Source organism: Pleurodeles waltl, chromosome 10 (genome assembly GCF_031143425.1).
Source record: "Pleurodeles waltl isolate 20211129_DDA chromosome 10, aPleWal1.hap1.20221129, whole genome shotgun sequence".
In the NCBI taxonomy this organism is placed as follows: Eukaryota; Metazoa; Chordata; class Amphibia; order Caudata; family Salamandridae; genus Pleurodeles; species Pleurodeles waltl.
This window is the reverse complement of record NC_090449.1, coordinates 198,249-216,699: the sequence shown is the minus strand read 5'-3', so window position 1 is coordinate 216,699 and position 18,451 is coordinate 198,249. Positions and strand designations below refer to the sequence as shown.

Below are 18,451 nucleotides of genomic sequence, written 5' to 3'. Positions count from 1 at the left end.
TTTTCTGATAACCCCTGCGGTTTTCTGATAAACATTGCAGTTTTCTGATAAACATTGCAGTTTTCTGATAACCCCTGCAGTTTTCGGGCCCGATGAAGGGGTGTCTGAGATCTTGGTTACCTGCATAGTTGTATCTGAAGGGTCCCATCCACCGGTGCTGGTCGCTTTCCCGGAGCACGTCCCCGTAGAACCCGTAACCAGTCAGGGACACCGAGTATTTCGCCAGTCTGTTCTGATGGTGGACAGCACAGACGTCCAGGGGCTGAGAGTCACCTGAGGATGGAGAGCAGATGGAGGTGACTGCTCACCTGAGGTCACCCAGAAGGTCCGGGCAATAACTTGGGTGAGACAGAGATACTCATAGCTTAAGGGTCTTACCTGAGGTCACAGAGTCAAGGACACACCTGGGGTGACACGAGGTACCCAGCAATATGGGACTTACCGGAGGTCACACTGAGTCAGGGGCACATCTGGGGTGACACTTAAATACCCAGCAACAGGTGAGTTACCTAAGGTCACACAGAGAGTCATGGGCACACCCGGGCTGACACTGTGAAACTCAGCACCAAGGACCTCATCTTTGGTTCTACAGAAGGTCCAGGGCATCCCTGGGGTGAGAGTGAGGTAGGAGGAAGTGACAGAACTTGACTTACATTGGGACAGTGACTTAGTGGAGGACAGTGGTGCAGGGCAGAGGTGACCGTCATGTGCCAGCCCCAGAGTGGACACATTCAGCCTCGTTCAGAAGCCACAGTCGCATGAATGTGGTGCTGGCATGTGCAGACTGCCTTACATAATCCCTTTCTCAGATGCAGGGACCTCTTTACACATCACATGATGGTTTTCACCACCACACGTTTCTGAACACAAACACATGCAAAGTCACCTTGTCACCGCAGGTAACTCCCTACGAAATCTGGGGTGATACCGGGTGGTAACCAGTTTAGCACAGGCGGTATTCGCTCACCTTGCACTTCATGTGAGAATGAGGGGTGAGGAAATCACCAGAAATCATCCAAAACTCTGAGAAAATGAGTTTACACAAATATTTGAAGGCTGAAGAGAGGCATCTGGGGTCCAGAGTCTAGTAGAGAACTGGGGGTCACTCCTGGGAGAGGGCGCATAGTGCAAAGCCAGGGTCACTGCCAGTAGAGGGCGCATAGTGCAACGCCGGATCACTGCCAGGAGAGGGCACATAGTGTAATGCCAGGTCACTGCCAGGAGAGGGCACATAGTGCAATGCCAGGTCACTGCCAGGAGAGGGCACATAGTGCAGACCCGGGTCACTGCCAGGAGAGGGCACATATTGCAATGCCAGGTCACTGCCAGGAGAGGGCACATAGTGCAGAGCCAGGGTCACTGCCAGGAGAGGGCACATAGTGCAGACCCGGGTCACTGCCAGGAGAGGGCACATAGTGCAACGCCAGGTAACTGCCAGGAGAGGGCACATAGTACAGAGCCGGGGTCACTCTCAGGAGAGGGCACATAGTACAGAGCCGGGGTCACTCTCAGGAGAGGGCACATAGTACAGAGCCGGGGTCACTCTCAGGAGAGGGCACATAGTACAGAGCCGGGGTCACTCTCAGGAGAGGGCACATAGTACAGAGCCGGGGTCACTCTCAGGAGAGGGCACATAGTACAGAGCCAGGGTCACTGTCAGCAGAGGGCACATAGAGCAGAGCCGGGGGTCACAGAGTGCACACAGTGCAGACCCAGGTCACTGCCAGGAGAGGGCACATAGTGCAGAGCCAGGGTCACTGCCAGGAGAGGGCACATAGTGCAGACCCGGGTCACTGCCAGGAGAGGGCACATAGTGCAACGCCAGGTAACTGCCAGGAGAGGGCACATAGTACAGAGCCGGGGTCACTCTCAGGAGAGGGCACATAGTACAGAGCCGGGGTCACTCTCAGGAGAGGGCACATAGTACAGAGCCGGGGTCACTCTCAGGAGAGGGCACATAGTACAGAGCCGGGGTCACTCTCAGGAGAGGGCACATAGTACAGAGCCGGGGTCACTCTCAGGAGAGGGCACATAGTACAGAGCCAGGGTCACTGTCAGCAGAGGGCACATAGAGCAGAGCCGGGGGTCACAGAGTGCACACAGTGCAGACCCAGGTCACTGCCAGGAGAGGGCACATAGTGCAACGCCGAATCACTGCCAGGAGAGGGCACATAGTACAGACCCGGGTCACTCTCAGGAGAGGGCACATAGTACAGAGCCGGGGTCACTCTCAGGAGAGGGCACATAGTGCAGACCCAGGTCACTGCCAGGAGAGGGCACATAGTACAGAGCCTGGGTCACTCTCAGGAGAGGGCACATAGTACAGAGCCGGGGTCACTGACAGGAGAGGGCACATAGTGCAGAGAGTAGTCACTGCCGGGAGAGGGCACCTAGTGCAGACCCGGGTCACTGCCAGGAGAGGGCACATAGTGCAAAGCCGGGTCACTGCCAGGAGAGGGCACATAGTGCAGAGCCGGGTCACTGCCAGGAGAGGGCACATAGTGCAGTCGGGTCACTGACAGGAGAGGGCACATAGTGCAGAGCCGGGGTCACTGCCGGGAGAGGGCACATAGTGCAGAGAGGAGTCACTGCCGGGAGAGGGCACATAGTACAGAGCCGGACGGGGTTACTCTCAGGAGAGGGCACATAGTACAGAGCCGGGGTCACTCTCAGGAGAGGGCACATAGTGCAATGCCAGGTCACTGCCAGGAGAGGGCACATAGTACAGAGCCGGGGTCACTCCCAGGAGAGTGCACATAGTGCAACGCCAGGTCACTGCCAGGAGAGGGCACATAGTGCAGACCCATGTCACTGCCAGGAGAGGGCACATAGTGCAAAGCCGGGTCACTGCCAGGAGAGGGCACATAGTGCAATGCCAGGTCACTGCCAGGAGAGGGCACATAGTGCAGAGAGGAGTCACTGCCGGGAGAGGGCACATAGTGCAGACCCAGGTCACTGTCAGGAGAGGGCACATAGTTCAATGCCAGGTCACTGCCAGGAGAGGGCACATAGTGCAAAGCCGGGTCACTGCCAGGAGAGGGCACATAGTGCAGACCCGGGTCACTGCCAGGAGAGGGCACATAGTGCAGACCCGGGTCACTGCCAGAAAAGGGCACATATTGCAATGCCAGGTCACTGCCAGGAGAGGGCACATAGTGCAGAGCCGGGGTCACTCTCAGGAGAGGGCACATAGTATAGAGCCAGGATCACTCTCAGGAGAGGGCACATAGTACAGACCCGGGTCACTCTCAAGAGAGGGCACACAGTACAGAGCTGGGATCACTCTCAGGAGATGGCACATAGTGCAGAGCCAGGATCACTCTCAGGAGAGGGCACATAGTACAGACCCGGGTCACTCTCAGGAGAGGGCACACAGTACAGAGCCGGGGTCACTCTCAGGAGATGGCACATAGTGCAGAGCCAGGATCACTCTCAGGAGAGGGCACATAGTGCAATGCCAGGTCACTGCCAGGAGAGGGCACATAGTGCAGAGAGGAGTCACTGCCGGGACAGGGTACATAGTACAGAGCCGGGGTCACTCTCAGGAGAGGGCACATAGTGCAAAGCCGGGTCACTGCCAGGAGAGGGCACATAGTGCAGAGCCAGGATCACTCTCAGGAGAGGGCACATAGAGCAGAGCCGGGGTCGCTGCCAGGAGAGGGCACAGAGTGCCTCGATGGGGATCATACTCAGGAGAGGGCACAGTGCCTAGATAGGGGTCAAGTCACTCACAGGAGGGTGCACACAGTGCTTAAACGGGGGGGTCACTCTCAGGTGGGTGCACACAGGGCCTAGATGGGGGGGGTCACTCTCAGGAGGGGCACACAGCGCCTAGATGTGGGGGGGGGTCACTCTCAGCGCCTAGATGGGGGGTCACTGTCAGGAGGGTGCACACAGTGCCAAGATGGGGGGGTGGGGGGGGTCACTGTCAGGAGAGTGCACACAGTGCCTAGATGGGGGGGGTCACTCTCAGGAGGGGGCACACAGCGCCTAGATGGGGGGGGGGGGACACTCTCAGGAGGGTGCACACAGTGCCTAGATGGGGGGTCCCTCTCAGGAGGGGGCACACACCGCCTAGATGGGGGGCACTCTCAGGAGGGTCACACAGCGCCTAGATGGGGGGCGGGGGTCGCTGTCAGGAGGGTCACACAGCGCCTAGATTGGGGGGGGGGGGGGTCACTCTCAGGAGGGTGCACACAGTGCCTAGATGGGGGGGGGGGGGTCACTCTCAGGAGGGTACACACAGTGCATAGATGGGGGTCACTCAGGAGGGTGCACACAGTGCACGGATGGGGGGTCACTCTCAGGGGGGTGCACACAGCGCCTAGATGGGGGAAGGGGTCACTCTCAGCAGAGGCCCCAGGGGTCTGCACCAGCCTGAATTCACTGGACCCCCCTTAGTTGAGTTTGTTTCTGTAACCCCAGGCGCCTCACTGGACTCAGCTTGATGGAGGCGCTGCAGATGTCTATGATAAGGAGGTATGTGAGCCCCCGCACCCCGGTCCCCCAGACTCCCCCATGTCCGCCCCCACCGGACCCCCTCATACCTATAATGATGTGAAGCGCCGAAGTCATTGGGTCGTTGATTCCGACGGTGGCGAAGCAGATGCAGTCGGTGGACCCTGCGGGGAGAGAGGTGTGGTGGGTGAGTATGAGCCTGTGGCGCCTGCGAACTGTGCAACACCCTGTGCACTGCGACCTGTGCAGCGCCACCTGTGCACTGCGACCAGTGAAATACGACCTGTGCAACACCCTGTGCACTGCGACCTGTGCAACACCCTTTGCACTACCATCTATGCACTGCGACCTGTGCAGCGCCACCTGTGCACTGCGACCAGTGAACTACGACCTGTGCAACACCCTGTGCACTGCGACCTGTGCAGCGCCACCTGTGCACTTCGACCAGTGAACTGCGACCTGTGCAACACCCTGTGCACTGCGACCTGTGCAACACCCTTTGCACTACCATCTATGCACTGCGACCTGTGCAGCGCCACCTGTGCACTGCGACCAGTGAAATACGACCTGTGCAATACCCTGTGCACTGCGACCTGTGCAACACCCTTTGCACTACCATCTATGCACTGCGACCTGTGCAACACCCTGTGCACTGTGACCTGTGCAACATCCTGTGCACTGCCACCTGTGGAGCCCCCTGTGCACTGCCACCTGTACATCGTGACACATACAGCAACCTGTGCACCGTGACCTGTGCAACACTCTTTGCACTGCAATCTGTGCACTGCGACCTGTGCACGGCCACCTGTGCAATACGACTAGTACAGAAACCAGTGCACTGCGACCTGTGCAGCATCTTGTGCACTGTGACCTGTGCAACATCCGGTGCACTGCCACCTGTGCATCTTGGTCATACAGAAACTTGTGCACTGCGATCTGTGCAACATACTGTGCATTGCCACCTCTGCACTGTGATACATACAGAAACCTGTGCACTGTCACCATTGCATTGCGACATGTACAGCAACCTGTGCACTGTGACCTGTGCAACATGAGCACTGCGACTTGTGCATCACCACCTGTGCATCACAACACATACAGAAATTTGTGCACTGCGAACTATGCAGCATCCTGTGCACTGAGACATGTACAGAAACCTGTGCATCATGACATATACAGCAACCTGTGCACTGCCACCTGTGGAAAATCCTGTGCACTGCGACCTATGCATCGCAGCACGTACACAAACCTGTGCACGCTAGCTGTGCAACATCCTATGCACTGCAACCTGTGCACTATGACCTGCTGGGAGAGAGCTCAAGGGTGCCATAGCTTTGTAAATATGGAGCATTTCTGCTCTTCCCTTTCATGCAGCCTGTGTTGTGTAAAATAATAATAAATCTGCCACAAGGTCACTGAGCCGCTCCAGGCCGCTGCCTAGTGGTTGCTGTGGGTCTGCGGGTGAGTATGGTAATAACTCCTAGGCTGCTGCCTAGTGGCTGCTGTGGGTCTGCAGGTGAGTATAATTACAACTCCTAGGCGACTGCCTAGTGGCTGCTGTGGGTCTGTGGGTGGGTATGGTTAGAACTACTAGGAGGCTGCCTAGTGGTTGCTGTGGGTGAGTATGGTTATAACTCCTAGGCGACAGCCTAGTGGTTGCTGTGGGTCTGCGGGTGAGTAGATTATAACTCCTAGGCGACTGCCTAGTGGTTGCTGTGGGCCAGGTCATAACTTCTAGGCAGCTGCCTAGTGGTTGCTGTGGGTCTGCGGGTGAGTATGGTTGCTGTGGATGAGTACGGTTGCCGTGGGTGGGTACGGTTGCTGTGAGTCTGCGGGTGGGTATGGTTGCTGTGGAAGGGTACGGTTGCTGTGGGTCTGCGGATGGGTACAGTTGCTGTGGATGGGTACGGTTGCTGTGGGTCTGCAGGTGAATATGGTTATAATTCCCAGGCCGCTGCCTAGTGGTTGTTGTGGGTCTGCGGGTGAGTATGGTTGCTGTGGGTGGGTACGGTTGCTGTGGGTCTGCGAGTGGGTACAGTTGCTATGGGTCTGCAGGTGAGAATAGTTGCTGTGGGCGGGTACGGTTGCTGTGGGTCTGCAGGTGGGTACGGTTGCTGTGGGTCTGCAGGTAAGTATGGTTGCTGTGGGTGTGTACGGTTGCTGTGGGTATGCGGGTGGATACGGTTGCTGTGGGTCTGCGGGTGGGTATGGTTGCTGTGGGTGGGTACGGCTGTGGGTGGGTACAGTTGCTGAGGGTGGGTACAGTTGCTGTGGGTCTGCGGGTGGGTATGGTTGCTGTGGGTCTGCGGGTGAGAATGGTTGCTGTGGAAGGGTACGGTTGCTATGGGTCTGCGGGTGGGTACTGTTGCTGTGGGTCTGCGGGTGAGTATGGTTGCTGTGGGTGGGTACGGTTGCTGTGGGTCTGCGGGTGGGTACGGTTGCTGTGGGTCTGCAGGTGGGTATGGTTGCTGTGGGCGGGTAACGTTGCTGTGGGTGAATATGGTTGCTATGGGTCTGCGGGTGAGTATGGTTGCTGTGGGTCTGCGGGTGGGTATGGTTGCTGTGGGTCTGCGGGTGGGTATGGCTGCTGTGGGTGAATATGGTTGCTGTAAGTCTGCGGGTGAGTATGGTTGCTGTGGGTCTGCGGGTGGGTACGGTTGCTGTGGGTCTGCAGGTGAATATGGTTGCTGTGGGCGGGTACGGTTGCTGTGGGTCTGCAGGTGAGTATGGTTGCTGTGGGTGGGTACGGTTGCTGTGGGTCTGCGGGTGGGTACGGTTGCTGTGGGTCTGTGGGTGGGTACAGTTGCTGTGGGCAGGTACGGTTGCTGTGGGTCTGCGGGTGAGTATGATTGCTGTGTGTTGGGAACAGTTGCTGTGGGTGAGTATGATTGCTGTGGGTGGGTACGGTTGCTGTGGGTCTGCGGGTGAGTATGGTTGCTGTGGGTGGGTAGGTTGCTGTGGGTCTGCGGGTGAGTATGGTTGCTGTGGGTCTGCGGGTGAGTACGGTTGCTGTGGGTCTGCGGGTGGGTACGGTTGCTGTGGGTCTGCGGGTGGGTACGGTTGCTGTGGGTCTGCAGGTGAGTATAATTACAACTCCTAGGCGACTGCCTAGTGGCTGCTGTGGGTCTGTGGGTGGGTATGGTTAGAACTAGTAGGAGGCTGCCTAGTGGTTGCTGTGGGTGAGTATGGTTATAACTCCTAGGCGACCGCCTAGTGGTTGCTGTGGGTCTGCGGGTGAGTAGATTATAACTCCTAGGCGACTGCCTAGTGGTTGCTGTGGGCCAGGTCATAACTTCTAGGCAGCTGCCTAGTGGTTGCTGTGGGTCTGCGGGTGAGTATGGTTGCTGTGGGTGAGTACGGTTGCCGTGGGTCTGTGGGTGGGTACAGTTGCTGAGGGTAGGTACGGTTGCTGTGGGTCTGCGGATGGGTACAGTTGCTGTGGATGGGTACGGTTGCTGTGGGTCTGCGGGTGAATATGGTTATAATTCCCAGGCCGCTGCCTAGTGGTTGTTGTGGGTCTGCGGGTGAGTATGGTTGCTGTGGGTGGGTACGGTTGCTGTGGGTCTGCGAGTGGGTACAGTTGCTGTGGGTCTGCGGTTGAGAATGGTTGCTGTGGGCGGGTACGGTTGCTGTGGGTCTGCAGGTGGGTACGGTTGCTGTGGGTCTGCAGGTAAGTATGGTTGCTGTGGGTGGGTACGGTTCCTGTGGGTATGCGGGTGGGTACGGTTGCTGTGGGTCTGCGGGTGGGTATGGTTGCTGTGGGTGGGTCGGGCTGTGGGTGGGTACGGTTGCTGAGGGTAGGTACGGTTGCTGTGGGTCTGCAGGTGGGTATGGTTGCTGTGGGTTTGTGGGTGAGAATGGTTGCTGTGGAAGGGTACGGTTGCTATGGGTCTGCGGGTGGGTACGGTTGCTGTGGGTCTGCGGGTGAGTATGGTTGCTGTGGGTGGGTACGGTTGCTGTGGGTCTGCGGGTGGGTACGGTTGCTGTGGGTCTGCGGGTGGGTATGGTTGCTGTGGGCGGGTAACGTTGCTGTGGGTGGGTATGGTTGCTATGGGTCTGCGGGTGAGTATGGTTGCTGTGGGTCTGCGGGTGGGTATGGCTGCTGTGGGTCTGCGGGTGGGTATGGCTGCTGTGGGTCTGCGGGTGGGTATGGCTGCTGTGGGTCTGCGGGTGGGTACGGTTGCTGTGGGTCTGCGGGTGGGTACGGTTGCTGTGGGTCTGCGGGTGGGTACGGTTGCTGTGGGTCTGCAAGTGAGTATGGTTGCTGTGGGTGGGTACGGTTGCTGTGGGTCTGCGGGTGGGTACGGTTGCTGTGGGTCTGTGGGTGGGTACAGTTGCTGTGGGCAGGTACGGTTGCTGTGGGTCTGCGGGTGAGTATGATTGCTGTGGGTGGGTACGGTTGCTGTGGGTCTGCGGGTGAGTATGACTGCTGTGGGTGGGTACGGTTGCTGTGGGTCTGCGGGTGAGTATGGTTGCTGTGGGTGGGTAGGTTGCTGTCGGTCTACGGGTGGGTACGGTTGCTGTGGGTCTGCGGGTGGGTACGGTTGCTGTGGGTCTGCGGTGAGTGTGGTTGCTGTGGGTCTGCGGGTGAGTGTGGTTGCTGTGGGTCTGCGGGTGAGTGTGGTTGCTGTGGGTCTGCGGGTGAGTGTGGTTGCTGTGGGTCTGCGGGTGAGTATGGTTGCTGTGGGTGGGTACGGTTGCTGTGGGGCTGCGGGTGGGTACGGTTGCTGTGGGGCTGCGGGTGGGTACGGTTGCTGTGGGTCTGCAGGTGGGTATGGTTGTTGTGGGCGGGTAACGTTGCTGTGGGTGAGTATGGTTGCTATGGGTCTGCAGGTGAGTATGGTTGCTGTGAGCGGGTACGGTTGCTGTGGGTCTGCGGGTGAGTATGGTTGGTGTGGGTGGGTACGGTTGCGTACGGTTGGTGTGGGTCTGCGAGTGATTATGGTTGCTGTGGGTGGGTACGGTTGCTGTGGGTCTGCGGGTGGGTTCGGTTGCTGTGGGTGGGTATGGTTGCTGTGAGCAGGTACGGTTGCTGTTGGTCTGCGGGTGGGTACGGTTGCTGTGGGCCTGCGGGTGGGTACGGTTGCTGTGGGCCTGTGGGTGGGTTCGGTTGCTGTGGGTCTGTGGGTGGGTATGGTTGCTGTAAGCAGGTACGGTTGCTGTTGGTCTGCGGGTGGGTACGGTTGCTGTGGGACTGCGGGTGGGTACGGTTGCTGTGGGCCTGCGGGTGGGTATGGTTGTTGTGGGTCTGCGGGTGAGTATGGTTGCTGTGGGTGGGTACTGTTGCTGTGGGTCTGCGGGTGGGTACGGTTGCTGTGGGTCTGCGGGTGAGTATGGTTGGTGTGGGTGGGTACGGTTGCTGTGGGGCTGCGGGTGGGTATGGTTGGTGTGGGTGGGTACGGTTGCTGTGGGGCTGCGGGTGGGTATGGTTGGTGTGGGTGGGTACGGTTGCTGTGGGGCTGCGGGTGGGTACGGTTGCTGTGGGGCTGCGAGTGAGTATGGTTGCTGTGGGTGGGTAAGGTTGCTGTGGGTCTGCGGGTGGGTATGGTTGCTGTGAGCGGGTACGGTTGCTGTGGGTCTGTATGGTTGCTGTGGGTCTGCGGGTGGGTACGGTTGCTGTGGGTCTGCAGGTGGGTCTGCGGGTGGGTACGGTTGCTGTGGGTCTGCGGGTGGGTACAGTTGCTGTGGGTCTGCGGGTGGGTATGGTTGCTGTGGGCGGGTAACGTTGCTGTGGGTGAGTATGGTTGCTATGGGTCTGCGGGTGAGTAGGTTATTACTCCTACCTGCTGGGATGATTCCGATGCGGATGGATGAAGGCTGGAGCTCGGTCTCTTCATCATCCTCAGACACCCCCGCTTCACGCTGAGTGCGGCCGATGAGCCCGTGCATCAACTCACTGAACATCCCGTCACCCCCGACGCAAACCAACCTGAGGGGGAGTAAAGTATAGCGCTGAGAACACACTACTCACCAGAGAGCACTCACACTACTCACTAGAGAACACACTCACCACGCACAAGAGAACACACTACTCACTAGAGAACACACCACTCACCAGAGAACACTCACACTACTCACTAGAGAACACACACTACGCACTAGAGAACACACACTACGCACTAGAGAATCACACTACTCACTAGAGAATCACACTACTCACTAGAGAACACACTCACTACTCACTAGAGAACACACCACTCACTAGAGAACACACCACTCACTAGAGAACACACACACACTACTCACCAGAGTACACACACACTACTCACTAGAGAAAACTCACACTACTCACCAGAGAACACACACACTACTCACTACAGAACACACTTCTCACTAGAGAACTACTCACTAGAGAACACACTCACCACGCACTAGAGAACACCGACTACTCACTACAGAACACACTCACTACTCACTAGAGAACACACTACTCACTAGAGAACACACACTACTCACTAGAGAACACACACTACTCACTAGAGAACACTCACACTACTCACTAGAGAACACTCACACTACTCACTAGAGTACACACACTACTCACTAGAGAACACACTCACTAGAGAACACACTCACTAGAGAACACTCACTAGAGAACAGTCACCACGCACTAGAGAACACACTCACCACGCACTAGAGAACACACACTACTCACTAGAGAACACACTCACTAGAGCACATATTCACTAGAGAACACTCACTACTCACTAGAGAACACACTCACTACTCACTAGAGAACACACTCACAACGCACTAGAGAACACTAACACTACTCACTATAGAACACACTCACCACGCACTAGAGAACACACACTACTCACTAGAGAACACACACTACTCACTAGAGAACACACACTACTCACTAGAGAACACACACTACTCACTAGAGAACACATTCACTAGAGAACACTCACTACTCACTAGAGAACACACTCACTACTCACTAGAGAACACACTCACTACTCACTAGAGAACACACTCACTACTCACTAGAGAATACACTCACTACTCACTAGAGAACACACTCACTACGCACGAGAGAACACACTCACCACGCACTAGAGAACACTCACACTACTCACTAGATAACACACTCACCACGCACTAGAGAACAGTCACACTACTCACTAGAGAACACACTCACTAGAGAACACTCTCACCACGCACTAGAGAACACACACTACTCACTAGAGAACACACTCACTACTCACTAGAGAACATATTCACTAGAGAACACTCACTACTCACTAGAGAACACACTCACTACTCACTAGAGAACACACTCACTACTCACTAGAGAACACACTCACCACGCACTAGAGAACACACTCACCACGCACTAGAGAACACTCACACTACTCACTAGATAACACACTCACCACGCACTAGAGAACAGTCACACTACTCACTAGAGAACACACTCACTACTCACTAGAGAACACACTCACCACACACTACAGAACACACACACCACGCACTAGAGAAGAATGACTACTCACTAGAGAACACACTCACTAGAGAACACATTACTCACTAGAGAACACTCACACTACTCACTAGAGAACACACTCACTACTCAACACACTGCTCACTAGACAACACACTGCTCACTAGACAACACACTGCTCACTAGACAACACACTGCTCACTACTCACTAGAGAACACTCACTAGAGAACACTCACTAGAGAACACTCACTAGAGAACACTCACTAGAGAACACTCACTACTCACTAGAGAACACACTCACCACGCACTAGAGAACACACACTACTCACTAGAGAACACACACTACTCACTAGAGAACACACACTACTCACTAGAGAACATATTCACTAGAGAACACTCACTACTCACTAGAGAACACACTCACTACTCACTAGAGAACACACACCACGCACTAGAGAACACTCACACTACTCACTAGACAACACACTGCTCACTCGACAACACACTCACTAGAGAACACTCACACTACTCACTAGAGAACACACACTACTCACTAGAGAACACACACTACTCACTAGAGAACACTCACACTACTCACTAGAGAACACACCACACTACAGAACACACTCACCACACACTACAGAACACACTCACCACGCACTAGAGAACACTGACTACTTACTAGAGAACACAAACACTAGAGAACACTGACTACTCACTAGAGAACACTGACTACTCACTAGAGAACACATTAGTCACTAGAGAACACACTACTCACTAGAGTACACACTACTCACTAGAGTACACACACTACTCACTAGAGAACACACTCACTAGACACACTGCTCACTAGAGAACACACTCACTAGAGAACACACTCACTAGAGAACACACTCACTAGAGAACACTCACTACTCACTAGAGAACAGTCACCACGCACTAGAGAACACACTCACCACGCACTAGAGAACACACACTACTCACTAGAGAACACACTCACTAGAGCACATATTCACTAGAGAACACTCACTACTCACTAGAGAACACACTCACAACGCACTAGAGAACACTAACACTACTCACTATAGAACACACTCACCACGCACTAGAGAACACACACTACTCACTAGAGAACACACACTACTCACTAGAGAACACACACTACTCACTAGAGAACACACTCACCACGCACTAGAGAACACTCACACTACTCACTAGATAACACACTCACCACGCACTGGAGAACAGTCACACTACTCACTAGAGAACACACTCACTAGAGAACACTCTCACCACGCACTAGAGAACACTCACCACGCACTAGAGAACACACACTACTCACTAGAGAACACACTCACTACTCACTAGAGAACATATTCACTAGAGAACACTCACTAGAGAACACACTCACTACTCACTAGAGAACACACTCACTACTCACTAGAGAACACACTCACCACGCACTAGAGAACACACTCACCACGCACTAGATAACACACTCACCACGCACTAGAGAACAGTCACACTACTCACTAGAGAACACACTCACTACTCACTAGACAACACACTACTCACTAGTGAACACACTCACTAGAGAACACACTACACTACTCACTAGAGAACACACTACACTACTCACTAGAGAACACACTCACCACACACTACAGAACACACACACCACGCACTAGAGAAGAATGACTACTCACTAGAGAACACACTCACTAGAGAACACACTCACTAGAGAACACATTACTCACTAGAGAACACACTCACTACTCACTAGAGAACACACTCACTAGAGAACACACTCACTACTCAACACACTGCTCACTAGACAACACACTGCTCACTAGACAACACACTGCTCACTACTCACTAGAGAACACTCACTAGAGAACACTCACTAGAGAACACTCACTAGAGAACACACTCACTACTCACTAGAGAACACACTCACCACGCACTAGACAACACTCACACTACTCACTAGACAACACACTGCTCACTCGACAACACACTGCTCACTCGACAACACACTGCTCACTAGACAACACATTCACTAGAGAACACTCACACTACTCACTAGAGAACACACACTACTCACTAGAGAACACACACTACTCACTAGAGAACACTCACACTACTCACTAGAGAACACTCACTAGAGAACACTCACTAGAGAACACTCACTAGAGAACACACTCACTACTCACTAGAGAACACACTCACTACTCACTAGAGAACACACTCACCACGCACTAGAGAACACACACTACTCACTAGAGAACACACACTACTCACTAGAGAACACACACTACTCACTAGAGAACACACACTACTCACTAGAGAACACACTCACTACTCACTAGAGAACATATTCACTAGAGAACACTCACTACTCACTAGAGAACACACTCACTACTCACTAGAGAACACAAACCACGCACTAGAGAACACTCACACTACTCACTAGACAACACACTGCTCACTCGACAACACACTGCTCACTCGACAACACACTGCTCACTAGACAACACATTCACTAGAGAACACTCACACTACTCACTAGAGAACACACACTACTCACTAGAGAACACTCACACTACTCACTAGAGAACACTCACACTACTCACTAGAGAACACACCACACTACAGAACACACTCACCACACACTACAGAACACACTCACCACACACTACAGAACACACTCAACACGCACTAGAGAACACTGACTACTCACTAGAGAACACACACACTAGAGAACACTGACTACTCACTAGAGAACACATTAGTCACTAGAGAACACACTACTCACTAGAGAACACACACACACTACTCACTAGAGAACACACTCACTACTCAACACACTGCTCACTAGACAACACACTGCTCACTAGACAACACACTGCTCACTAGACAACACACTGCTCACTACTCACTAGAGAACACTCACTAGAGAACACTCACTACTCACTAGAGAACACACTCACTACTCACTAGAGAACACACTCACCACGCACTAGAGAACACACACTACTCACTAGAGAACACACACTACTCACTAGAGAACACACACTACTCACTAGAGAACACACTCACTACTCACTAGAGAACATTCACTAGAGAACACTCACTACTCACTAGAGAACACACTCACTACTCACTAGAGAACACACACCACGCACTAGAGAACACTCACACTACTCACTAGACAACACACTGCTCACTCGACAACACACTGCTCACTCGACAACACACTGCTCACTAGACAACACACTCACTAGAGAACACTCACACTACTCACTAGAGAACACACACTACTCACTAGAGAACACTCACACTACTCACTAGAGAACACACACTACTCACTAGAGAACACACCACACTACAGAACACACTCACCACACACTACAGAACACACTCACCACGCACTAGAGAACACTGACTACTCACTAGAGAACACACACACTAGAGAACACTGACTACTCACTAGAGAACACATTAGTCACTAGAGAACACACTACTCACTAGAGAACACACACACACTACTCACTAGAGAACACACTGCTCAACAGACAACACACTGCTCAACAGACAACACACTGCTCAATAGACAACACACTGCTCAATAGACAACACACTGCTCAATAGACAACACACTGCACACTAGAGAACATATTCACTAGAGAACACACACACTACTCACTAGAGAACACACACACACTGCTCACTAGAGAACACACACACACACTGCTCACTAGAGAACACACACACTGCTCACTAGAGAACACACTCACTGCTCACTAGAGAACACACTCACTGCTCACTAGAGAACACACTGCTCACTAGACAACACACTGCTCACTAGACAACACACACTACTCACTAGACAACACTCTCACTACTCACTAGAGAACACTCTCACTACTCACTAGAGAACACACACTACTCACCAGAGAAGACATCACTCACTAGAGAACACTCACTACTCACTAGAGAATACACCACTCACTAGAGAACACACCACTCACTAGAGAAGATACTCACTAGAGAAGACACTACTCACTAGAGGACACACACACTATTCATTAGAGAACACTCACTACTCACTAGAGAACACACTGCTCACTAGAGAACACATTCACCACGCACTAGGGAACACTCACACTACTCACCAGAGGACACACACACTACTCACCAGAGGACACACACACTACTCACTAGAGGACACACACACTACTCACTAGAGGACACACACACTACTCATTAGAGGACACACACACGACTCACCAGAGGACACACACACTACTCACCAGAGGACACACACACTACTCACCAGAGGACACACACACTACTCACTAGAGGACACACACACTACTCACTAGAGGACACACACACTACTCACTAGAGGACACACACACTACTCATTAGAGGACACACACACTACTCATTAGAGGACACACACACACTACTCACCAGAGGACACACACACTACTCACCAGAGGACACACACACTACTCACCAGAGGACACACACACTACTCACCAGAGGACACACACACTACTCACCAGAGGACACACTTACTACTCACTAGAGAACATTCACTAGAGAACACACTCACTACTCACTAGAGGACACACACACTACTCACTAGAGGACACACACACACTACTCACTAGATGACACACACACTACTCACTAGAGAACGCCACACTACTCACTAGAGAACACACTCACAACGCACTAGAGAACACTCACACTACTCACTAGAGAACACACACACTACTCACTAGAGAACACACACACTACTCACCAGAGGACACACACACTACTCACTAGAGGACACACACACTACTCACTAGAGGACACACACACTACTCACTAGAGGACACTCACTACTCACTAGAGGACACTCACTACTCACTAGAGGACACTCACTACTCACTAGAGAACACACTCACCACTCACTAGAGAACACTCACACTACTCACTAGATAACACACTCACCACACACTAGAGAACAGTCACACTACTCACTAGAGAACACACTCACTACTCACTAGACAACACACTACTCACTAGAGAACACACTACTCACTAGTGAACACACTACTCACTAGTGAACACACTACTCACTAGTGAACACACTCACTAGAGAACACACTCACTAGAGAACACACTACACTACTCACTAGAGAACACACTCATCACACACTACAGAACACACACACCACGCACTAGAGAACACACTCACTACTCACCAGAGGACACACTCACTACTCACCAGACAACACACACACTACTCACCAGAGGACACACACACTACTCACCAGAGGACACACACACTACTCACCAGAGGACACACTTACTACTCACCAGAGAACACCACACTACTCACTAGAGAACATTCACTAGAGAACACTCACTAGAGAACATATTCACTAGAGAACACTCACTACTCACTAGAGAACACACTCACTACTCACTAGAGAACACACTCACTACTCACTAGAGAACACACTCACCACGCACTAGAGAACACACTCACCACGCACTAGAGAACACTCACACTACTCACTAGATAACACACTCACCACGCACTAGAGAACAGTCACACTACTCACTAGAGAACACACTCACTACTCACTAGACAACACACTACTCACTAGAGAACACACCACTCACTAGAGAATACACCACTCACTAGAGAACACACCACTCACTAGAGAAGATACTCACTACTCACTAGAGAAGACACTACTCACTAGAGGACACACACACTATTCATTAGAGAACACTCACTACTCACTAGAGAACACACTGCTCACTAGAGAACACATTCACCACGCACTAGGGAACACTCACACTACTCACCAGAGGACACACACACTACTCACCAGAGGACACACACACTACTCACTAGAGGACACACACACTACTCACTAGAGGACACACACACTACTCATTAGAGGACACACACACGACTCACCAGAGGACACACACACGACTCACCAGAGGACACACACACTACTCACCAGAGGACACACACACTACTCACCAGAGGACACACACACTACTCACTAGAGGACACACACACTACTCACTAGAGGACACACACACTACTCACTAGATGACACACACACTACTCACTAGATGACACACACACTACTCACTAGAGAACGCCACACTACTCACTAGAGAACATTCACTAGAGAACACTCACTAGAGAACACACTCACTCCTCACTAGAGAACACACACACTCCTCACTAGAGGAGACGCACACTACTCACTAGAGGAGACGCACACTACTCACTAGAGGACACACACACTAGTCACCAGAGGACACACACACTACTCACCAGAGGACACACACACTACTCACCAGAGGACACACACACTACTCACCAGAGGACACACACACTACTCACCAGAGGACACACACACTACTCACCAGAGGACACACTTACTACTCACTAGAGAACATTCACTAGAGAACACACTCACTACTCACTAGAGGACACACACACTACTCACTAGAGGACA

General features: G+C 52.8%; 1 protein-coding gene across 2 annotated transcripts in view; it reads right to left on the bottom strand.

Moving 5' to 3' along the window:
* LOC138260858 (ceramide kinase-like) overlaps window positions 1-18,451 on the bottom strand; it is a 179,193-nt gene that overhangs the window by 41,914 nt on the left and 118,828 nt on the right. For both annotated transcript variants that reach the window (XM_069209280.1, XM_069209279.1), the window contains exons 6-8: window positions 10,242-10,387; window positions 4,548-4,622; window positions 121-273 (exon numbers count right to left, since the gene is read on the bottom strand). In XM_069209280.1, coding sequence (XP_069065381.1) covers window positions 121-273; window positions 4,548-4,622; window positions 10,242-10,387 — 374 coding nt within the window. The remainder of the gene's footprint in view (window positions 1-120; window positions 274-4,547; window positions 4,623-10,241; window positions 10,388-18,451) is intronic.